The sequence below is a fragment of the Micromys minutus genome (assembly GCF_963924665.1).
Source record: "Micromys minutus genome assembly, chromosome: 4".
Lineage (NCBI taxonomy): Eukaryota > Metazoa > Chordata > Mammalia > Rodentia > Muridae > Micromys > Micromys minutus.
In genome coordinates, this window is record NC_137973.1 from 82,889,308 (window position 1) to 82,913,817 (window position 24,510).

General features: G+C 46.9%; 1 protein-coding gene across 1 annotated transcript in view; it reads right to left on the reverse strand.

Annotated features, from left to right (window-relative positions):
• Window positions 1-21,003, reverse strand: part of GIPC2 (GIPC PDZ domain containing family member 2) — a gene marked incomplete at its 5' end in the record, with an annotated part of 65,725 nt that extends 44,722 nt beyond the window's left edge. The window contains one exon of the mRNA XM_080916573.1: window positions 20,764-21,003. Coding sequence (XP_080772699.1) covers window positions 20,764-21,003 — 240 coding nt within the window. The remainder of the gene's footprint in view (window positions 1-20,763) is intronic.
• Window positions 21,004-24,510: the final 3,507 nt, after the last annotated feature.

Below are 24,510 nucleotides of genomic sequence, written 5' to 3' on the forward strand. Positions count from 1 at the left end.
GACACACTAAAGAAACTATCAGAAAGAGAGAGCGAAGGACTGAAACATGGATTCTGGACCAAGACATTTGAAAGTTGTTAGAAAAAAAGTTCTTTTGGATTCCCTAGATGAGGTTAATGAATTTGGGAGAAGAAGGGAGACCACCTCCGGAACTTTCATCTTTATTCGGAAACTGGAAAATGTAAGGAATGAATGGGTAGAGTGGGAGGGAGTGGCCAAACACACAGTATGGCTTCCCTTATTGCAAACAATGTGTGAGGTTTCTGCTAGGTTGGGGGTGCTCAGTTTTGACTCCTTTCTTGCTATAGGGATGGGGGATCTCTAGGACCAAACACTGGGGCAAAATGGAAGGGCTGACAGGTCTCTGTGGATGGGTAGATCACAGGCCTAAGTAAAGGCCTCTGTGCTGGGGATTGCTTAAGCTTGCTCCCCGCTCCCCACTCCTGTCCCCCCACCATAGTTTCTTCCCACCCTCTGCTTGCCAGCACCATGTCTATTCAGCCTTCAAGATCCCCTCATACTGGGCAGGCAGAGTCTCTGGGGGATGAGAGAGGACCCACAGGTCAGAAGGGCTCTCCAAAGCTGGCAGACTACTACTGGGTTCCATGCTCAACTCCCAAGAATGTGTCACCACACCAGAGCCAGAACGAGCAGTACCGGGCCCCTGGCTCCAGGCTGGGTACTGACTCTGAGCCTGTGTTACCTGCTTCTATTTTTATGACCACACATGCTCCTTCCCCCAACCCCCCTCAGATCCTGTAACATGTAACCCTCCTCACTACTCTGAGAAGGGGAGATAAGGGATGGAGGGATGAGGAATGGAGGAGAATCCTGTTGCTACTCAGCCAGGACCAGAGAGCTTGGGGTAGCCAATGTGGCAGGAAGAGCAGGAGAAACCTTCCTCACAAAAATGGGAGGACGGAGTATTTCCTGAACATTGCACTCTGGCATCCACATACCGCAGTACTTTCTGTGCTTAGCAATAATATACAGAGGAATGCCTTCCCCAAACCAACCTCCCTACCTGATCTCAAAGCCCATGCTTTTCTTTTGCACCAGCTGGCTCGATGTCTGTCAAGAACCCTGTAACCTGTGACACTTTGAGACATTGTAACCGCTTTGAGACATTGTAACTACTTTGAAACATTGTAACCACTTTGAGCCATTGTAACTGCATGCTCTTATTCTGAGTGTTCTAAACCTGTAAGAGTCAGAACTGTGGCTCAGTGCTTGCCTGGATTTCTATTTTCAGCATCTAGACAAGAACCAAAGCATTCCAAAAGATTGATCTAAACCCAGCAGAGATGTTCTCCTGCCTCCTGGTGTGAAGCATCACCTACAGTAGCCAGGAGCCAAGCAATGGATGGTACTAGCGCTGGAGTGGGTGGCACCAATCTCTAAGGAAAGAGCTGAGATCTGGGAGAGTTCTTGGTTCTTACAATGATCAGGTGACACTGGCATTTGCAGAAGGTTTGGGACGGCTCAGAGATGCCATATGAACTGCCTGGCTTGGTGAAGAATTCAAAAACATTCCAAAATAATTTTCAAGAGTCTTGTTAGATATCAGACTGACAAGGTGGGAAATACAATTACTTCAGCCTAGGCTCTGTGTTACAAGCAAAGTAAGTATTCTTTGTTCTGACATCTCCTAGACTGCACTGACCATGCAAATCAAAGACCCGTTTGTTTTATGCAAAAGCAAGAACCTTTCATGTGAGACAGTGGCAGCACTAACAAGTGCACTGCCTACATTGCCGGACCTTCAGCAAGCATTTCAGTCATCTCCTGGTGTTGCTGTGTTGCAATAAAAACATTTCCAGTGTTCACAAACATTACTTGGTGGTTCTCTATTTTAAATTTCCACGGGAGGTTGGAGTAATGGCTTAGAAGTTAAGAGCACTGGCTGCTCTTCCAGAGCCTGGGTTCAATTCCCAACACCCACACTCCTATCACTCCAGTTCCAGGGCATCCAAGGCTTCTTCTGTCCTCTTCCAGCACCAGAAACACACACAGTATAAGGCAAAAGTCCAATACATAAACAAAACACAAAAGAAATAAAATTGAAGTTGAAAATGTCATGGGCCAGCAAGATGGTTCAGCAGGTAAAAGCACTTGCCATATAAGCCTGATGACCTACATGAGTTTCATTCCTGAGATCCACAGAATCAACTCATGAAAGTTGTCCTCTAACCTTCATATGTGTACAAGTACATACATGCACACATGCATATGCATATACACAACCCCACATACATACACATGGTCACACACATGCACTCATGCTCACATACACACACATGTGCATGTGTATACACACACACACATATGTTACAAAGGTTAAACATTTACAAAGTTTAAATGTCACATATGAAGACAAAGTAAGCTGGGCGTGGAGGCCCACATCTATACTCCCAGCATTTAGGAGGCTCACACTGAATTGCCACAAGCTCAACCCGGCCTGGGTTATATGGTAAACCCCAGAGTGACATCCTGTCCTAAAAAACAAAACAGGTGAGAAAAGAATGAGAATGTCATTGTTTGTGTATGCTCAGCACAGGGGTGACACTGTTAGGAGGTGTGGCCCTGTTGGGGTAGGTGTGTCACTGTAGGCATGTGCTTCAAGACCTACATGTTAGCTGCCTGAAAGTGTGTATTCTGCTAGCAGCCTTCAGATGAAGGTGTAGAACTCTCAGCTCTGACTGCACCATGCCTGCCTGGATGCTGCCATGTTCCCACCTTGATGATAATGGACTGAGCCTCTGAATCTCTAAGCCAGCCCCAATTAAATATTGTCCTTATAAGAGTTGCCTTGAGCTGAAATGGTCTGCAACCCCATGGGAAGAACAAAATGATCAACTAACCAAATCCACCACAGCTCCCAGGGACTAAAACACAAACCAATGAGTTCGCATGGAGAGACCCATGGCTCCAGGTGCATATGCAGCAGAGGACAGCATTCTCTGACATCAATGGGAGAAGAGGCCTTTGGTCCAGTGATGGTTCGTTTTTCCAGTGTAGGGGAATGTCAAGGTGCTGAGGTAGGAGAGGGTGGCTGGGAGAGGGAGCACCTTCATGGAGGCAATGGGATGGGGAGGGGGGATGGGATTGGGGAAGGCAATAACATCTGAAATGTAAATGCAGAGAATGTTCAATAAAATTTTTTAAAATCTCAATGAATTAATAAACTACTACTTTTAAAATGAAAAAAAAAGGAGTTGTCTTGGTCATGGTGTCTGTTCACAGCAGTAAAACCCTAAGACCAAAAATATATAAACATTCAGTGAGATATTATTCTATTTTTATTATGGTTAAATTCATTTTTTACCACCTATAACAACAAACACCTGATTATTTCATGATTCTTCAATTTTTTTCTAAATATCTGTATACTAAAAACTATGTTTCTCTCCAATATTATGGTTAATTAATATATTATTTTAAAATTGTGTGTATAGATAGGTGATGTTTAAAATATTATTACAGAGAGGCAAAAATGTGCCACACATTTAGTATTAGACAAATTTGTGTATAAAGTTAAGAATCAGCTGTGGAGGCTGACATAGCAGTGCACACATTTAAACCCAGCACTTCAGAGGCACAGGCAAAGGCAGGTAGACATTTGTAAGTTCAAGTCAGTCTGGTTATAGGACAGCCAGAACTACATATGTAGACCCTGTGTTTTCTTGGTGTGTATTTCCCTTCTCCCACCCATATGTACAGACAGGAAAATCAAGCCTGAAAGTGGGAAATACAAAGAATACTGAGAGAGACAGAAGTGACAGGAATGGGGACATCCTGATAGAAAGCAGAACTCAAGCTTAGGAGCCTGGATCAGAATTGGCCCTGGGTCAGGAAGGAAATGGTGCTAACACCAAATAACTAGCCACCACTACATGAAAGTGACGCCTGGATGTGTGAATCATCGTAACAGAGATGCAGAATCACAGGCTCCTTAACTCTGACACCGTGTAACCCTCCAAGGCCACTTTAACACTGTAACTTAGGAACCCGTGACTTTTACCAACTGACATGTGGATCCTGGGTCTCAGCCACCAAATAAACAGTTGGAGCTGTCGCTCTAGGACTTTATCTCCAGGGAGATTTTTATACACATAACAAAGATGCTTTCTCAATGCTTGAGTTCATAACCCACTCAGCCACTAACAGAGGGCAGATACATTTCTGAACCATGAACAGCCTGCCACTAGCGAACGCTAAAGTCGCTTCCTGTTTTTCAGATGTCCAGAAAACCTGCAGAACCTTGTCAGTATCAGCAAAGTCTCAGCTTTGACTTCCAGCTATAACTTTAATACCCCAAACACTCAGCCCTACACAAGAACTGCAGTTCCTAAGGCGGTGGCTAAGGTTCGTTTGCTTGTATCTTAACTCAGAGAAGCCGCCTCTTCTCTTGCCTCTCTCCTCTCTACCTCGGCAAGCATCTAGCCCAAAGCTATTTGTTAATTAGCTACTTCTCTCTAATAAGTTTCAGGGAACACCCTTGGCTAGCTCAGGGGTTTATCCTCTGGAGACAAGAGGAAACCCTTCCAGGAAACACACAAAGACTTTTAGGAATCATTCCATTTTGACTCCTTGGTGACAACGTATCACTTCTAGCGCCTGGAAGATGCCATGGGATGTGGTTACACTCATGATGCCTTCCTTCCCTTTCCAGGCCTCTGCCCCATTCCCGCCACTACCAACTGTATATAATCGGTGTTCAGAACGCATCTAGCCAGGTTTATTTTTATGTATGGGGGAAGTGATAACTGATTATGTTATGGTAACATACAGCAGTTATGCTACATTATCTTAACCAAGCATCCGTGAAGCCCTAGCACCCACCACTAAGGTTCAAGTCTTAACAGCACATAATTTGTCCCTTGAAACTAATGATTATTACTGAGTTTGGTCATGTAGTCTCCCAAATTTAACAAGGTAGGACAGGAGGTTCAGAAATGGAAAGCCAAAAGCTGACTAGAGGGATAAAGGTGTCTGTCACCAAACTGATGCCTTAAGTTGGGCTCCTGGATCCCCCGGGAGGAAGGAGAGCACCAATTCCTGTGCACTATTGTCCAACCTCACACCTACATAAGAGCTGTGCACTCCATGTGCAAATAAATAAATAAAGGGAATATAAAAGGTTTAAGAAGTTGAAGGTCTTTCTTGTTTACAGATTGAGTTTAGTACCATACAGAACACTGCCTCGATTTTTAAAGGGGTTGGGGTATACTGAAGTGATAAAATCATAAATATCACAGCTGGAGAGATTGCTCTGTAGTTAGGAGCACTGGATGCTCTTGCAGAAAACCCAGGCTCAATTCCCAGCATCCATACGGCAGCTCAAAACCATCTGTAACTCCAGTTCCAAGAGATCCAATGTCCTTTTCCAGCCGTCTCAGCATCTGCATGCATGTGACACCTGTACTCATAAATCATTTCTAAACATGGTAAAGATCTGTGAGAGACTCATTACCATAAAATTCAAGACAGTGGTTGCTCTTATCAGAGGAAATACTAAAGGCTCTTTGGGAAGTGGTCTATCTCCTATCTCCTGGCTTCAAGGTCGTTCAGTTGCTTTATTATTCACATTATTTGCCTCGTGTGCGTTCCTCTGTTTGGTGACAATAGAAACTCCTTTAGTGGAGGATGAGAGGAAGAAATGTTGGCAAATGTTTGATAGCTGCTGGCTCTGGGCACAGGAATAAATTATATTACCCTCTTGCTTTAGCATTTAAGTTTCCATAATAAAAGGCTTAGCATTATAAAACTTTAACTGTAGCCTAATGCTGGTCCCTGCCCAGAGTAGCTCTCAGGATCACAGAGAAGAGAACAACCGTCGGAGAAGAGCCACTGACATGCAGGGGAGAGGCATACAATTCGGTCCCAAGGTAGAGGGAAGGCTTTGGGATGCTCTGTGCTCTCCAGTAAAGAGCAGGTTAATAGGAAACACCAGAGGAAAACCGTTCAGACAAGAGAAGATGATACATGGAGATACATGGAGGCCCTAGAGAATGGGCGTGGCTAATTTTCCCCTCATTCAAGCTGTGTCAGAATGCATGACTCCTCAGTCTTCACCTCCCTACCCCACTTGACACTTCAGGCAGCATAGAGCTGAATCAAGGAACCACAGGCACGAGAGGGTCCTGACCTGCTGATACTGGACCCTGACACACAGAGACGCTATCTGAAAAAGTGATTTGTGACTCATCATGTGGGGCACAGAAAATTATATAGTCCCCCAGCAAAAAAAAAAAAAAAAAACCAACAAAGAGATTGTCTGCTTTAAAAACCAATGGTGTGAGTGTGCGTGCGTGCATGTGTGTGTGTGTGTGTGTGTGTGTCAGAGGGTAGTTCTCATCTGCCTTGCTTGAGTCAGACTCTCCTTTTGCTCACTGGCATATCCACCGGGACAACAGGCTCTAATACTCCAGGGCTTCTCCTGTCTCCATCTTTCCACAGACACTGAGATTGTAGACATGATATCATAGCAGGATTTGCGTGGGTTCTGGACATTTGAACTTGGGGCCTCTGACTGACACACCACTACCTTACCTGCTGAGCCGTCTCCCAGCCCCACAAAGGAGCTTATTAGCCTCTTGCTCGAGGGTAGTTCATCCCAGTCGCCCAGACAGTCTGCCCAGGTTATCTGAGTGTCTCTATCTCTTGCATAGCCTACCTACTGCAGACTCCAGATAGCTGGAGAAGTGAGCAAAAGGGAGGGCTCTCTGCCTAATCAGCTCCTCAGGCCAGTGCTCTCTTCTCTCTGCTGCTTCTTGGTCTGCGTTTCTCATTCCTGAATGCACGTGTCCAGATATGAGCGTGCATGTGTGTGCATAGATATGAGCATGTGCCATACTAGGAACATGGAAGGGAGAGGACAACCTGTGGCAGGCAGTGCTGCCTTTCCAGTACACGAGCCCTGGGCGTGGAACTCAGGGTCCCATGCTTGGCCAAAGTGCCCTTACCCAAGGAGCCTCCTCACCGGCCTCCCTTTTATGTCTCAAAATGAGTCATTTTTCTTGAAGTTTTCACATGAAAATGTTTGGGGGGATATAAACACACACACACACACACACACACACACACACATAGTTCCTAGGAGAATACTAAGTACACAAAGACACGAAGTGACTGTTAGCAAACTCCGTAGGCAAAAGAACATAAATCCAGAAGATACCAGCAAACCAAACCTTATTTATAGAGAAAACAGAGCAAGTGCATGGTTAAGTTCTACGTTTAGAACAAGAGTCAGGAATTTCTGTACCTTCTAAAAATCAAATCACTCTTCTGGTCTGGAGAATAAAGTCCCCCAATCCTCCCCCCACCCCCGCCACCATCACACACACACCCTAAAGCCCATTCCACACATCCTAAAGCCCCTCCCACACACCACAAAGCCCCCCCCACACTAAAGCCCCCCACACACCATAAAGCCCCTCCCACACACCACAAAGCCCCCCCACACACCACAAAGCCCCTCCCACACACCACAAAGCCCCTCCCACACATCATAAAGCCCCTCCCACACACCACAAAGCCCCCACACACACTAAAGCCCCTCCCACACACCATAAAGCCCCTCCCACACACCCTAAAGCCCCTCCCACACACCACAAAGCCCCCCCACACACCATAAAGCCCCTCCCACACACTCCATAGGAGACTTTGATCCCTCTACTGTCTACCTGCTCAGCTTCATCACACGTATCCACCGTGAGCATTTATGTAGCAAACGTTTATGGAGTACCTGGAGAACCTGACCATCTGGTGACTTAACAAACAAGACTTCTTAACAGCCCAGCTCTCAGGGAGAGGAAGACGTCACTGAGTTAACTCGGCGCTGGTGCCATGAGGCACAGTATGTACTTGTCGCTGCTGGGAAAGGGAGGCCCATAGGGAAAGTTTCTTAGAGAAATTGCAGTTTTAAGACTGGAATGTGAGTTTAAAAATGATAATAATTGAAACAAAAATAACATTAAAAAAGGCACAGTGACTTTCTCCTTCAACTGAACAAGATGCCAAAAAAAAAAAAAAAAAAAAGACCAAGGAGAAGATGACCCTGGCCCCTGTCATTATGAAGAAACGGGGCCAAAAAGGTGGTCAATCCTTTGTTTGAGAAAAGACCCAAGAACTTCGGCACTGGCAGGATATCCAGCCCAAAAGATATCTAACACGTTTTGTCAAAAGGCCCTGCTACAACAGGCTGCAGCGGCAAAGAGCCATCTTTTGTAAGTGGCTCAAAGTACCTCCTGCCATTAACCAGTTCACCCAGGCCCTGGACCAGCAAACAGCTGCTCAGCTACTTAAGCTTGCCCACAACTATAGGCCAGAGACAAAGCAAGAGAAGAAGCACTGGCCCATGCTGAGAGAAAGCTGCTGGCAAAGGGGACGTCCCAACTGAGAGACTACCTGACCTCTGTGCAGAAGTCAATAGTCACCACCTTGGTGGAGAACAAGGCTCAGCTGGTGGTGATTGCCCACGATGCAGACCCCATTGAGCTGGTGGTTTTCCTGCCTGTCCTGTGTCGAAAGATGGGGGTGCCCTACTGCATCATCAAGAGATAGGCCAGGCTGGGGCGCCTGGTCCACAGGAAGACAGGCACCACTGTTGCCTTCACACAGGTTAACTGGGAAGACAAGGGCGCTCTGGCTAAGATGGTGGAAGCTATTAGGACCAATTACAAAGACAGATATGACAAGATCCACCGCCACTAGGGAGGCAACGTCCTGGGTCCTAAGTCCGGCTTTCGTTACCAAGGTAGAAAAGGCAAAGGCTAAAGAACTCACCACTAAACTGGGTTAAATGTGCACTAAGTTTTCTGTACATAAATATAATAAAAAAAAATTTTAAAGGCACAGTGGAATAAAATGCTTAGAAACTATAAAATGTGGGGCTGGAGATGTGACTCAGCTGCTGAAGTGGCTAACAAGCACAAAACCCTGGGTTGTCACCACATAACCTAGCCACAGTGACACGCTTGTAACCTCAGCCCTCAGGAGGTGGAGCCAAGGTGATCAGAAACTCAAGAGCACCCTCATCTACGTACAGCCAGCACTGGATACAGGAGACCCCAACCGAAAGATTTGAAGTGTAAAGAGAAGATTCTCGAAAAATGCGATGAACGCAGCAGCCACAGAGGAAGATGCAGGAGATAGCAGGAAGACGAGGCACCTCTTGACTGGTCGAGGGTGTTTAGAAGTGACGAGGAACCGTTTAGAACGGGAACAGTAGGGCAGAAGACAGGCGGAGTGAGCGAGCTTCCGTAGCACACACATCAATAACCCAGCACTGGCAACCAACCGTAAAGCAAGGCTCTCCCAGAGGCCAGCAGGAGTGACACGCCAACGTTCGGTCCTCCGTAAAATCCATAAATGAGAACACAGCTTAGACTGCATTCTCGGAGGAGCTTTGGGGTCTCAATGAGGGGCTAAAAAGATGGCCTTGGAGATCTGGAGAGACAGCTCAGACAGTAAAGCATTTGCCATGCAAGCATGAAGAACTGATTTCATTTCCATAAACCTTTTTGGGGGAGGGTGTACTGGAGAGATGGCTCAGTGGACCAGAACACTTGCTGCTCTTGAAGAGGGCTCTGGTTACTGGCACCTGCTTTAGGCAGCTCACGGCCACCTGCAACTCAGCTCCACAGGTTCTGACTCCCTCGCCTGGGTTCCACAGGCATCGCATGCAAACAGTGCATATCCAGACAAACACCTGAACAGGTTAATAAAATAACTCCTCAGGCTGATGTGCAATTGTCCAACCCCAGTGCAAGAGCAGGAGTAGAGTCAGGTGGGTCCTGGGCCTCAGCTGCCACCCAGCCTACTTGGCTCCAGGTAGGTAACAGACCATATCTCAAACACACACACACACACACACACACACACACACACACACACACACACGTAAGAATGTAAGATAGCATTTGGCTAAATAAGGAGATATTGGAAACCGATGGCCACTGGAAAACAAGATCCATTTTTTCTTCAATAATGCCGTTGCTGGAAAGTCTCCCAGGATTCAGTGATACATTTGCGCTCAGCCGGCAACCCTGGCTAAACTCACTGGGTCAAAACAAAACCGGGCTTGAAGGAGGAGTGTAGATTGTTCTGAAGCTGTTTGTATTTTAATGTTAATTTCACTTCCCCAAGAAGGGCTTCCTAGTCACTTAAACTTCAGGTGACTTCATCTGAACCTTCCCATTTTAATTAGTAGAATAAAGGAAAGCCAGCTCGAAGGAGAGAGGAGAGGTCTGAGAGGTCATAGCAAGATGGGAGAGTCCCAAGGACCAGCTAGACCCAGGTGGTATTGGTTGGCGTTAAATAGCTATGAACATTAAGGATTTATAGATCTAATATCTCATATAGAAGGGCAGTTTGTATCTTTGTCTATTTGATGTAATCTTGTTACGTAGAGGGTTTGTGGATCGAGAGTTGAACAAATAAACCTGAATGAAAAGCTATCAGGCTATAGAATTGTATTTATGTGGGATTTTGGGGTAGAGAAACACCCCAGGACAGAGGCAGAGAACAGGCAGTAGAAAACCGCCAGGGAAGGGAGTTGCGTGGACAAAATTGGGCCGTGGTGAAGGCTCCGACCTGGCTCGGCTGAATGACGGAGGTGCGCATGGCTCTGTATCAGGGTCGGGCCTGAGAAGTGAGACCTCAGGGCCGATAAAGTGATAAACCATCATTATTTTTTAATATTTACTGCAACAGAGGAGAGCGGCTTTCAGGGAAGGAGGGGTACACAGCAGCAGTGGGAAGGGGGAAGACAGGGTAAGGGGAGGGGGAATCTGATCAAAATATACAAAAATTGTCAAAGAACGAATAAAATACTTAAGTGGAGGGCTGGAGAGATGGCTCAGGGGTTAAGAGCACTGACTGCTCTTCCAGAGGTCCTGAGTTCAAATTCTGGCAACCACATGGTGGCTGAAAACCATCTGGGATCAGATGCCCCCTTCTGGTGTGTCTGAAAACAGCTACAGTGTACTCACATGAAATAAATAGATCTTTTAAAAAAATTTTTAAAAAGCAAATGAAAATAAAGGAGAAAAGAAAAAGGAAGAAGAAGAAAGGAAGGATTTAAGTTTGGTGAGGGGGAAAGACCTGGGGGCAAGACCATCTAACCGTGGATTCGCCCCATGCATGCTCAGGAAATGAGTCAATCCCACAGCCACGAACGTTCGAAAAGCTGTGGATTGGGAATATTGTACACTTTGCAGTGGTTTTACCTGACCTCACTCTGTTTCCGCACAACAGCAGACTGCCAAGGTTACCGCACGTACTAGCTGGTTGCCAAGGTTACCTCAAGTACCAGCCTTCCTCCTAGGCATCAGGCTTGCCTCTCCCTCACACTCTGCTGGGCTTACCTCATTGTTCTCAGAAATCAGTAGTGACATTGATTTCAAATTCCCAGTCCCCCAATGTTGGGATTCTGTAAACCCCACCCCTCAGTTACCTAGCAACAGCCAGGTATACCCCACCCCTCAATTACCCAGCAGTGGCCAGGTATCCTCCACCCCAGTGACCTGACACTATAAAAGGAGCTGCTTGACCCCTCCTCTCTCTCTTGGCCTCTCCTGCCCTGGTGCTCTTGCAGCCTCCCTCTTCCCTTCCCTTCCCCCCTCTCTGTCCCACGTGCTCATGGCCGGCCTCCACTCTACTCCTCTACTTCTCTCTCTCTGCCTCTACCACCCTCTTAACTATCCCATGACCTGAATAAACTGTATTCCGTACTATACTGTTGTGTGGCTGGTCCCTCAGGGAAGAGATTCCCAACATGGACCTCCCAGAGGCATCTCCCTTGCCCTCAGGCCTCGCCGCACCTCCATGGGCCATATGCCCCCCACTCTCTTCATCCTTCCCCTAACACCCAATCCTTGCTGCATTCTGTGGTTGGAGTGTGGGAGCGCTCTACAGGTCTGTGAAGCCCAGGTCCCCGAGTCTTCCTGGAGTTCACATGTGTGAGCCAGGTTGATGGTAGTTTCACCTGTCAACTATCTGTCACTAGGAAACCGTGAAGACCAAAAAACACTTTATGTTCTCCAGAACTGCTGCGGAAGCTTGGCGCTGGTACCAAGGAGTCAGGAAGGGAAAATGCTTCTGAGAAGCCTCATAAGGCAGCTCCCCAGAGCTGTAACTAACTAGGAAGTGGCTTTGCTTGCAAACAGCTGCAAATGTCACCCCTTTGTAAGATGGGTATGCTAATTAGCTTGACTGCTTAACTGATATGTGTGTGTGTTTTATACCTTAAACACATATCATTTTTTTTATGTTAAAGGCAGCTGGGCAAGCATGAAAACCTGGATTTGAATCCCCGTTTGGGCTTCACTCTGTATACTTGTAAGACTACCCCTGGGGAGCAGAGGCAGGCAGATCCTGGAAACTAGGTAGCCAGCTGACCTAACCAAAAAGTTTCCAGTTCTGTGAGACACCATGTGTCAAGACAAAGATAGAGTCAGGTTTCTATTCCTGCACAAACATCATGACCAAGAAGCAAGTTGGGGAGGAAAGGGTTTATTCAGCTTACACTTCCACATTGCTGTTCATCACCAGAGGAAGTCAGGACTGGAACTCAAGCAGGTCAGGAAGCAGGAGCTGATGCAGAAGCCATGAAGTGATGTCACTTACTGGCTTGCTTCCCCTGGCTTGCTCAGCCTGCTTTCTTATAGAACCCAGGTCTACCAGCCCAGGGATGGCACCACCCACAATGGGCTGGGCCCTCCCTCCTTGATCACTAGTTGAGAAAATGCCTTACAGCTGGATCTCATGGAGTCATTTCCTCAGCTGAGGCTCCTTTCTCTGTGATAACTCCAGCTCCTGTCAAGTTGACACAAAACCAGCCAGTACACCCAGTAAACAGACAAGACACATTGTACCCCTGGCGAGCTTTTGCTCTATCTGTGGCACAGGACAGAAAGTAGGACAGTAGAGCAGCGTGGAGGAAGATGTCGCAAGGCAGTGATTAGGTGTGCTATACATCCCAAGGGGAAGACCAGGTCAGCTGTACCAAGAAGACATTGACCAGGGGGAACTGCATGCTGCCGGAAGCCTGTCTGAGCCAACAGGCAGGGACCTCCTGCCCACGAGAAATAGCCACACAGCCAGCCTGGAGTATTTTTCTTCCACATGAGATGAGAAGCCATGGAAGGTTTGGAGCAGAGAATAAGATGCTGACTGATTGGAGACAGCAGCTCGGAAGGAGTTCTGCTGCAAGAACAGGTGAGAATGGTAAGCTTCAGATATGCGACCAAGGGGTGGGGTATGGCTCAGGGAATAAAAGTCACCCAGGCCTGGTGACCTGGCGACTCCATCTCTGAAGTTGGATGCAATGGAGCACATCTGTATGCCCAGCATTCATGCAGTCAGATGAGAGCTGAGACAGGGCAGTCATCTGGACCCCCTGCAGTACATGGCGCAGTGGTGGAAACCAGAAAGTCCCTTCTTTAACAAAGTGGGAGTGGGCTCCAAAGATGGGAGCAAACGCCTCTGAAAATGACCCTGGCTGTCTTCCCTTTAAAATAAATAATTAAATACTTTGAAAGTAAGCGCTTCGGTTTTGTTCGTTTTTGTCTTTGTCTTGAGAGACAGGGTTTCTCTGTGTGCCCTGGCTATCCCGGAACTCAATCTGCACACCAGGCTGTCCTCGAACTCAGAGATCCACCCGCCTCTGCCTGGATTAAAGGAGTGCACCCCCACTGCCTGGCTGGCTGACAGTTTGAAAATTTAAGATCACATTTTTAAAATGTACTCTTTTGGCTAGATGTGATGACACAGCACATGGTCCCGGCTACTCAAAAGGCCGGATTGTCTGAAGCCAAGAGTTAGAGGCAAGTGTGTGCGGCAGAGACTTCCATCTCAAACGCTGGTGGTATGTGGAGAGAGAAGGAACTACCAAAGGTCTACCCTCTCAGCCGATGAGCTGTCTAGTACCTAACTATGGAAACTGATAAAGGTTGCATATCTCTAATCCAAAATGTGCCCAAATCTGAAACTCTTTGAGCATCAACATGGTCCAAGCAGAAAATCCCTGACCTCGTGTGATGGCAGACAGAGTCTGGGCATGAGCTCAAAGTGGAATAAAATTGCATTGTGGCTGTTTATAAAATGGATACAAAACATAAAATTAACTTTGCTTTGTGCATAAAGTATATTAAAACAGAAATTAATTTTCTGTTTAGACTTAGGTTACATCCCAGGATTTTCCACTGTGAATTTACAAATATCCCAAAGTATTTTTTAGAAGTCTGAAACACCATGGCTACAAGCACTGCTGGTGAGGGAACTCACTGGTCAGTATAATCAAGACCACGGAAATAACGTATGAGCCCTGTAAAGAAACTGAGTTTGAGTTGGATGTGCCAGCTTCTGGTTTGTAAGGCTAGGGCTTTACCACTGGGCAACACTGCCAGCCCTGCTATTTGTTTCATTTAATGAGAGTGATTCTGAATTTGGTAAATGGATCTCATTGTAGTTTTGACTCAAATTTTTCTAATGACTAACACAACAACTTTTGGGAGCAAAAGCAATACATATTTTTGGCTTTTTTTTTTTTTTTTTGGTGCGGGTTATTAATCCCAGCACTCAGGAAGCAGAGGCAGGCAGATATCTGTGAGTTCAAGGCCAGCCTAGTCCACATAGTGAGTTCCAGACCAGACAGGGCCACACAATGAAAGAACAGTTTTTTTGGGTTGGCATTTAGAATTTGAGTGCAGTCGCCAAGAAGCTCCTAGCTTCTGTGCAACCAGTTAGAACCAGGAAACCCAAATCAAGTCTTGGCTCCAACGAGCCCACGGATTCTGGAAAAGCAGCTTAAATTCTCAGAGGCACGCTTAGTCTAACTTAAAATGCAACAGAGCCCAGCAAGACAGAGTGCCACACCTTGCCTTGCGTGCCAGCAGAGCAGGGGACACAGGAGACCCCAGAAGTTTGCCTGCACCTGCCTCACCTGACCTCAGGCTCTTTTCTCCTGAGGGAGTGAAGCTCTTGGTAAAATGTCACTTCTGTTTCAGCCACACCTCCAGAGTCAGGAGGCTCCTGAGTCCCCTGTCTATGCCATTCTCTTTAGGGAGGAGATTTGTTTTCTTTTTTTATACACTAACATCTCAAAAAAACAAGGTATATTACCATATCCCTCACCAGAGAAAGGGGAGGGAACAGAATGCCCAGGGTGTGCTTTTTGTTGTTTCTGTTTATATTTCCTTCTTTCTTTCTTTCTTTCTTTCTTTCCTTCCTTCTTTCCTTCCTTCCTTCTTTCTTTCTTTACAAGGTCTTCCCATGTAAATAGCTCAAGCTGCCTTGAGACTTGCTCTGTAGCATCTCCTCACCTCAGAGTCAGGACCCTTGTGCCTCAGCTTCGGAGATCTAAGGTGACAGGTGTGTGGCACCATCCTTAGCTTCTTAAAACACATCTGAAGGCTTTTGGTTTTGTGGGTCGTTTCCTTAGTACAGTGTAAGGAGTGTGTGCAGAGGGCGTGGCAGCAACAGACCGCATGGTGTGTCTTTGATTTCATTCAGCAGCTTCAGTTAACACGTCAGCTCCTGGGCTGTTTACCCTCTCATCCGATGATTTCATGTGTGTGTATAATGTAATCTGGTCAAACCCTCCTCCCATGCCCATTACCCTCCACTAGCCCCTGCCAAGCCACACCTCTTGCCAACAATTCCCTCTCACATCGATGTGTATGCGTGGTGTGTGCCTCTCTGTGTGTGTGTGTGTGTGTGTGTGTGTGTGTGTGTGTGTGTGTGTGTGTGTGTGTGTGTTTAGCTAGGACTGCCTTTATGAGCTTGGGTGTGGAGCTATTCACTGGAGTGTGGGCAGCCCCCAGTGTCTGCACCATGGAAGACATGTTTTCTCCCTCTCTCTTTCTCTCTCTGTCTCTCTCTCTCCCCTCCCCCCCCCCCCCCCGTCAGTACCGGGGAGAAGCAAGTGACCAGTACTCTGGCCAGCACGTTCTCATTATACTCATTGAGGAGTTTGGTTTTTTTCACTTCTCAGGTGTGTGTGGCGGTGTGTCACAGTACACATGTAGTGGCGTGTCACTGTACACGTGTGGTGGCGTGTCACAGTACATGTGTAGTGTCAGCGAACTTCCAGGAGTCTCTTCCATAAAGTAGGTTCTGAGGCCAGAACTGGGTGGTCAGCCTTGGCAACAAGAGCTATCTCACCACTGTAGACGTTTGTAATCCATCTGGGGAACGAGTGTTGGTTATGCACACAAGCATACCAATACACATATTGTTGCTGTAAAAATCTGCTTATGGACTTCACACGTCAAAGCACCTTATGCTCACTAATTGCTCACTAATATCTGAGAACTTTATCTTGCAAGCCAGTGCACTGGAAACTGAAAAAACTTAACACAGCTACCAAACTATGATTAAAGAACTGGAAAAACTAGTTAGCAATGTAGCTTTGTAGAATTTGGAGTCAGGGGGGAAAAGGGCTCACATGTAAGCTCTGCCTTTTACCATGTGTCATAAGTGTAGATTTTATTCTCCTGAGGTAAGTGTCATCTGAGAGGCTTACTGCCTTTGTCTCCTAACCTAGGCTTGGTCCTGAAAGCTTCTAGCCTCTATACAATCTAATCTAGGCTGAGAATGTTTCCAGCCTCTGAGACTGCTGAATAAGATCACTCTTTTTTGTTTGTTTGTTTCTGGACTCTGGCTGGTTCAACTCAGCTGTATGGTTCAAAACTCACTGATTCAAATTAGCTTCTCTCAGCTTCTGACTGAATTGCTCTGCTTGGCTTCATACTAACTTTGGCAATCTGTTTTAATCTTCTGCCTCCTTCTCACCCTGGCTCACCTGTATTCACCTGGGTCTAGCTTGTTTTCTCTGCAACCTGCCTCTATACAGCTTTTCCGGTAAAACTCTCTCTCTCTCTCTCTCTCTCTCTCTCTCTCTCTCTCTCTCTCTCTCTCTCTCTCTCTCTCTCTCCCCTGCTTCTTGAGTCGCTTTCCTTTCATCTCTCTTCCTGTAGAAGTTGGGCATATCTTATTCTGTCAAATCTTTCTCTGATTTGTCACTTTGTCTGCCACTCAATTAGACATCACTTTCAAGCATGGCTGCTTCCTTCTATAAACTAACTTTACCTTTATTGTTTGAGATTAAAGTTGTGTGCTAAGGGCATGTCTGTATTCCAGTCAGAAGGATTAAAGGTGTGTGCTAAGGCTGATCCTCACCACAACTAGAAATAGAATTTTTTTTTTCCCAAAAAATAACACAATCTTAGAGTTCCCAGTGTGATCAAATACCCTGCAAATATCCTGCAATGTATGACTCTGAATCTGAACCTCAAAGCCCCGCTTTCCTCTTTGTGAAGCAAGAACATGACAATACTTGGAGGTTGGTGTCTATGTGCAGGTGAAAGCAGGCACACACTAAGTCAAGGCCTGTGATTGGGGGATTTAGAAAGGCAGGGAGATAGGAGAAGAACAATAAGAGAAGATGGAAGATGATCTCCCCCCGCCGTGGCCTCAAATAAAAATTCATAGCCACAGGTAGCTATGAATATCTTATGGATTATTACAGGAAATTTGTCTTGTCTAAGTGGGCAGTTTGTATCAATATCAATTGGCTCTGAGTTTATCGTGTGGGCATTTGGTGAGGTGGGACTTTACTGATATAAATCTGATTGATAAATTACAAGCTTCTAGAGTTTTGGTTTTACTGGGTTACGGGAATTGTGGCAGAAACCACAGGGGGCAGATGCAAAAAATGTAAGCAGAGTTTGCAGCAGAGATCACAAGAGGGCAGCCACTGTTGGGGCCAGAGAGTCGCAGGAGGTCTCATAGCCTGGAACTACCCTCTGTTCTCTAATATTCACCACTACAATACTCCCTGGGGACAAAGTAGATTGAACAATGCCACGTATCTTTAGCTCAGAATTACGTATCCATGCACGGTAAGGAAAGCTGTTCCTGAACAACACAGTCTGGAGTTAGTCCCTGGCTGCAGGAAAGAGTTTAAAGCTCCCCAGTATTACATGAACAATCTCACTAGCTCAGAAGCCAGAGGACTCAAGCATAAATAACAGCCTTTCTTTTTTTCTTCCAAGCTATACGACCTTGGTCAAGGCCCCACCTCTTGCGCGTCATCCACTTGTTTAACTGGCCCTTATCAATGGTATTAATTACAGTTTTCATAGTACTGACCGTATCCAGTGTAACCTGCTAGGTTTGCATACAGACTCCTCCAGTCTGAAGGACAGCCTTATTGGGAGATAGCCTTAGCTCCACCAGATAGGTAGCTGATGCTGACAGAAGTCAACCTTGGCCAAGGCTACCCAGCTAGTGCATGTCAGTAGAACCTGACTCCACAGTCAGTCATATCTGGTTAACCTACCACCTACCTCACCTAGAGAAAGTGAAAGGCAAGCGTTACTTTGAGAGTACTTCTTCCTATACAGACACAGTGTTATGGCGAGCCCACTTTACAGAGTTATGGGGAGCCTACTCTACAGAGTTATGGGGAGCCCACTCTACAGAGTTATGGGGAGCCCACTCTACAGAGTTATGGGGAGCCTACTCTACAGAGTTATGGGGAGCCTACTCTAAGATAAATAACACACAAAAAGACTTTGTGGTTTGTCCTTAGATCCTGGGAACCCTGAAAGAACAAAGACTAGCACTTTTAAAAACTCCTTTTTGGGGGGTTGGAGAGATGGATCAATGGTTAAGTGTGTGGTTGATGTCTATATGCAGCTGTGGGCGGGCACAAGGTAAGGCAAGGCCTGTGATTGGGCAGTAAAAAAGAAAAGTGGTGCTGGAAAGGCTGAGGAGATAGGAGAAGAAGAAGATGGAGGAGAAAGATGAACTAGCCCCATGCGGCTTTAAATAGCCATAGGTAGATATAAATATCTTATAAGGGATGGATTATTACAGGACAATCTGTCTTATCTAGGTGGGCAGTTTGTATCAATATCAATTGGCTCTGAGTTTATTGTGTGGATTTTTGTGGGGTGAGAATTTACTGATATAAATCTGATTGGTAAATTACAAGCTTCTGCAGTTTTGATTTTGCTGGGTTACTGGGGATTGTGACTGTAACCACAGGGGGCAGATGCTGGGATGGAGGCAGAGAGTTGAGGAGAGTGGCCGCTGCTGGAGACAGAAGGTGGCATCGGGTAAGCATGGTGTGGTGCCATGGACCATTCGCAGTTTGCTGACATTTACCGCTACAAGGAGCACTGACTGGTCTTCTGAACAGCGCTGGTTTCGTCCCCAGCAGCCACATGGCTGCCAACCTCCCTCTGTAACTCCAGTTCTAGGGAATCAGACTGTCAGACACATGCAAACAACACACACACACACACACACACACTCACACTCACACACACTCACACACACACACTCACACACTCAGACACACACTCACACACTCACACACACTCACACACTCACACACACTCACACACACACTCACACTCACACACACACTCACACACAGACACTCACACTCACTCACACACACACACACACATACACACACACACACACACAAAGGAATTTTTTAAAATCCCAAAGTAAATAAATAAATAAAAGAGAACTATTTTCTTACCGAAAAGTCTCCTTGACCTCAATTTCACTCAAACAAACCTAATGAACAAGTAATTTAAAAAGAAAGAAATAAAGCATCGCACAAGGAATTACGGAACAGATGTGTGTAGGTCAGGCTCTGGGAACTAGAAGTTGTTCTATGTACTTCTGGAGGCCCACAGCAAAAGCCTGAGCTCCTAAAGAGACGATGTGTGTACACATTTTGTGTGCCCCGGCAGTAGCATGCACACTCACACACAAAGGAACAAAATGTTTCCATGTGTGCGGCTGCTCGCAGAGGTCAGGGGACAGTCCTGAGCGTTGCTTCTTAGACTGTTCACTTTTTTTTTTTTTTTGAAATAAGTTCTCTCACAGTCACGAAACATACCAAGTAGACTAGGCTGAGGTTACCAGTGTGTTTTTTTCTGATGAGTTCAGGAATTTGAGCTCCAGAGCTTTCTGCTTTTTTGCTGCAGCTCGAAAACATTTCACATTTGCGTTTGCAGGAAACTCTCTTTCATAAGCGTTTACAAACGACCCACAACCATCCTCACAGACTAGTGCATCTAAGAGATGACCAATGGCGACTCCAGTCTCGGGCACCATCCATTCCTTGATCTCTTTTCAAAGATACCTTGGGAAAATGAAGCTGAGCTCTTCCGTGGAAACTGTTTTTGCTAGTCAGACACTTTGCTATGATTTTTCTGAGTTACTTCCCTTGGAATAACAACCCAAGTTTTAAATTTCTTATATATTACCACCAAAGCGGTTCTTCCTGGAGCTGTCCAGTAGTGAGCAAAGCAAGCTTCACGTTGCACCCCACCAGGAGGTAGTTCCCCTTTACTCTGCTGTGCCCAGGGAGGCACTTCCCCCCTCCTTCTTAACTCTGGTTAGACTTCCAATGCAGCTCTCTGACAGAAAGCCTAAGTGCAAAGTCCAAGTCCTGAGGAAGGCAGACCTGAGTCCGGGAAGGTGCTGGCGCACATCCTATCCGGTACGACTAGACCTGAGCAGACTCCTTAACAAAAGAAAGCCTAAGTCTCCTTGACCCCGTTGACCCACAAGCCAGATAGATCTGAGCGGATAGTTTCATCGGGGCTTTTCCACCACTACCTCCCCCCCACCCCCAGGCTCTGGGTACCGACTCCACCCTACAGGCTACTTGAGGCTCGGGAACTGCTGCGCCACCTGCTTGGGTGGCACAGGCTGCGCCCCCTACCTTACCTCGGACGGCGGGATCTCAAACTCGCCGGCGATCTTGGTGTAGAGCTCGCTGATGCTGGAGAAGTTCTCCACTGGGCGCGTGGCGCTGCCGTGCGCCAGCTGTGCGTGGAACACCAGCTTGCGTGCCCGAGCTGGGGGTCCGGGGACACCCTGGCTGCCACCGGATCTCTCGCCCTCCACCAGCCTCGCCGTCTCCTTGGACATGGCCACCTTCTTCTTCCCGCGCAGCCCAAGCGGCATCTTGCAGGTTCGAGGGTGTGGACCACCAGGCACTCCCTGGCCTCGGACAGCGGACTTTGCGCTCGGGGGCCCGGCTCTGCGCAGGTGATAGTGGCTGCTGGGCCAATGGCAGCAGCGCTTCCGCCTAGCGGCCGGGGCTTCAGGTCTCCTCCCTGTGAAGGACGGGGCACCTGAGCGGAGCAGCTACCTGCTCAGGCAGAAGAAAAGCTGAGCACAATGGGCCACCTCCCTTCTAGACTCGGGCCTATGGGTCAACTCAAGCCTCCTCTGAGTGAAAAGAAATTGATTTCTATGAAGGGGTCCCGGGATGCTCGCCCGTCGGCCTTGACTTGCCTTTCAGAATCTGGGCACTCAACTGGGCGTGGTGGTTCAGGCCAGTGATTCCAGCACTGTTAAGGCTGGGGCAGGATGACTGCAATGGTTGGAGGCTAGCCTGGCCTACAGAGTGAGCTAGCCTGGCCTACAGAGTGAGCTCGCCTCAAACACACACCCACGACGAAAGCCCCTCAAATTATATTTTCAGGAAAACGAAAAGATGGAAAGAAGACATTATTATGTTAATCAGAGTAGGCCAGGCTCAAAAAGAAAAACGTCAGTTTTTCTTCTCATGTGTAGAATCTACATGTGGCAGGGAACGTGCAAACAGAAAGGGGACTGTGAGAGAGGCTCAGGGTTATGGGATCCATATGACAGGAAAGTTGACAGGGGAAGGGGTCCAGAGAGAGCAGTGGGGGAGGAGACAGAGGCAGACAATGACCTATACGTGTGAAAACGCCACAAGCAAACTCATAACTTTGTGTACTAACCTAAAAAAATTATAGTAGACACATTTGGGTAACCCCAGCCAGAAACTCTGTTTATAGAAACTTATGTGGAAGCCATTCTTCCTCGCCCTTTCTACAAAAGAGCTCGCTTGACCTTGCAAGTGTCAAGTGAAATACCGCAGCCATTCCCGCAGTGCCTCTCTGTGACCTGTTTCTTTTGGAAGGCCTACTTTCTCCCCTAGGTTTTCAAGTCCATTGTTCCACATCCTAAGAAAAACTCTCCTGTTCTTCACTGAGATGCTGCCCTCAGCGGCCCACACCTCATCAGCAACTCTATCCATCTAACTTCTCTAAGCTCTGAAGTAATCTTTCATCTGACCCCATCTGATTTCTCCACTTAAGGCTCTCTTTAAGGGGGCGGGATCGTGTGTATGCGTTTGTGTAAGTGCATATGTATGTAGTATATATATATATATATATATATATATATATATATATATATATATATATGCATGTTTGTTTATGTGTTGCTTATGTGTATGTGCATTGTGTGTGCGTGCGTACACACGTGCACACACTCTCGAGGCCTAGATCCATGTGGTGCATGAGCGTATGTGGAGCTCAGAGAACAACCTTGGTGTCAGTCCTCACTGTCACCCTGTTTGAGACAAGGTCTCTTGGATGCTGCTATCCTTGTCAGGGCATTTGGCCCAAGTGTTTCTGGGATTTCTCCTTTCTTCACCTCCCATCTCGAGGTAGACATGCTGTGATTGCAGAGACATCTGTGCTGTTGTATCAGGCTTTATAAGGCTCTGGGGAATCCCAGCTCAGTCCTCATACTTGTGCGACCAGTCTTTACCCTTGGAGCCACTCCCTAGCCCAAGACAGTCTACTTTTAATGATGTCTTTCTCAGCCCCTGGGGCCACCGATGGGCAGCCCCACATCGTGCCCAAGTCTCTCACCCTAGCTGTAAGCATTTGCTGTTAGCTTGTGGTCAAGGAGACTACACTCCAAACTCTGGGTACAGTCAGCCAGGTGCCAATCACCTAATGTAATGAACTCCTTCCGGTCCGAGCACCTGTAGCTTTACGTGGCCTGTGCTACTCTTTTCATTCTCTCTTACCTCTTGACACTGTCACACCTCCACTTCCGTTGAGCTGCTGCTTTTCAGGCACTCTCCAGACCTCCTTCCCCATCTGTGTGTTCTCCAAGTGACTGCACTAACCCTCCACTCCACAGCTACTGTTAGCCAAAGTACGTGCTGTGCAGTTGGGTCCCATAGGAAGGAAATGGTATGAGGGTACTCTGCCACGCTGACCTCATTCTTCCTCGTGAGTGGCTTCTCGCTCTATTCTCAACTAAAGCAAATAGACTGACATGACTGTGGTCCAATTTTTCCATCACCCTTCACCTCTCCTGTTAGGCTACTCCTGAGGGATGGGGTGAGGAGAGAGGAGTCTGTGATTTCCTTAGGATGATTTGTTGTCGTCGTTGTCACTTTAAAAAGTAACGTGGGTACTGAAGAGCTAGCTGCTGGTAGTGCTTGCTGTGTAAGCGTGAGGACCTGTGTTAGAGGTAAAGGCAGGGGCAGAGAGGCTTAAGTTTGTAAGCCCTGCCCTAGGGAAGCAGGGAGTGGAGGATTCTTGGGTTTGTTGTCAGCCAGCTGAGACAAGTGGTAAGCTTCCGGTTCAGTGAGACATCCTGGTCCAAAAACGAAATAATGTGGAAAGCAATTGAGGAAGACGCCTGACTTCACACACGTGATCTGTGAACATAGCGAACATTCTTCTTTAAGTTTATTTATGTACTTATGTGTTTTTTAAGTACAGGAGTCATGCCAGAAGATCCCTTCATAGATGGTTGTGAACCACCATGTGCTTGCTGGGATTTGAACTCAGGACCTCTGGAAGAGCAGCTATCGATCGCTCTTAACCACTGAGCCATCTACCCCCCCCCACCCATGTTGAACATTCTTGTTCATCTGAATGACTGAATCCAAAATTCTGTCACATGACCTCAGAGTTTGACTTTGCCTTTGTGACTCTGACTTCTATAGCACCAAACAGTATTACTTGGTCTTGGCCTAATGAGAAGAGAGCAAAGCCAAGCAGTCACTCCAAGGGTGAGCCTAGCTCTTAGAAGGCTGAGGCAAAATGTAGCTCAAGTCTGAGGCTAAACCAGGTGAGAAAAACAATGTCTCAAAAGAAAGTAACAAGCCAAGAGGAGTGTAAGGGGCTTTCCCGTGAAAGCCAGAGAGCTGGCCTTGGGCTGTGAAGAGTGCAGAGAAGTCTGACTCAAAGCAGGAAAAGACATCACAGGCTGCGGCAGGTGCATCATGGAAATCTGGGAACACTGCGTGTAAACCTTAAAAATGTGGGTGTTTCGTCCCCTTTGTTCCTCTAACTTGCAATCCTCCTGACTCAGCCTCCAGAGTGTTAGAATTGCAGTTTTCTACCACACACAGCAAAACAGAATTTTGAATCATGTCCAATAAAACAGCAAAAGCAGCAGGGGAAGGTGTTAGCACTGGGAGGGCTGGGGATGTAGCTCAGTTGGTAAAGTGCCTGCCAGCATACACAAAATGGGCACATCACACACACACACACACACACACACACACACACACACACACACACACACCATTTTTAATTAGGTAGCTACTGCTATGTGGGTTTGTTTCCAGCATTCTCTTTGGTTCCATTAGTCTAGATGCCAGTTTTGTGCCCGTCCCACGCTGTTTTG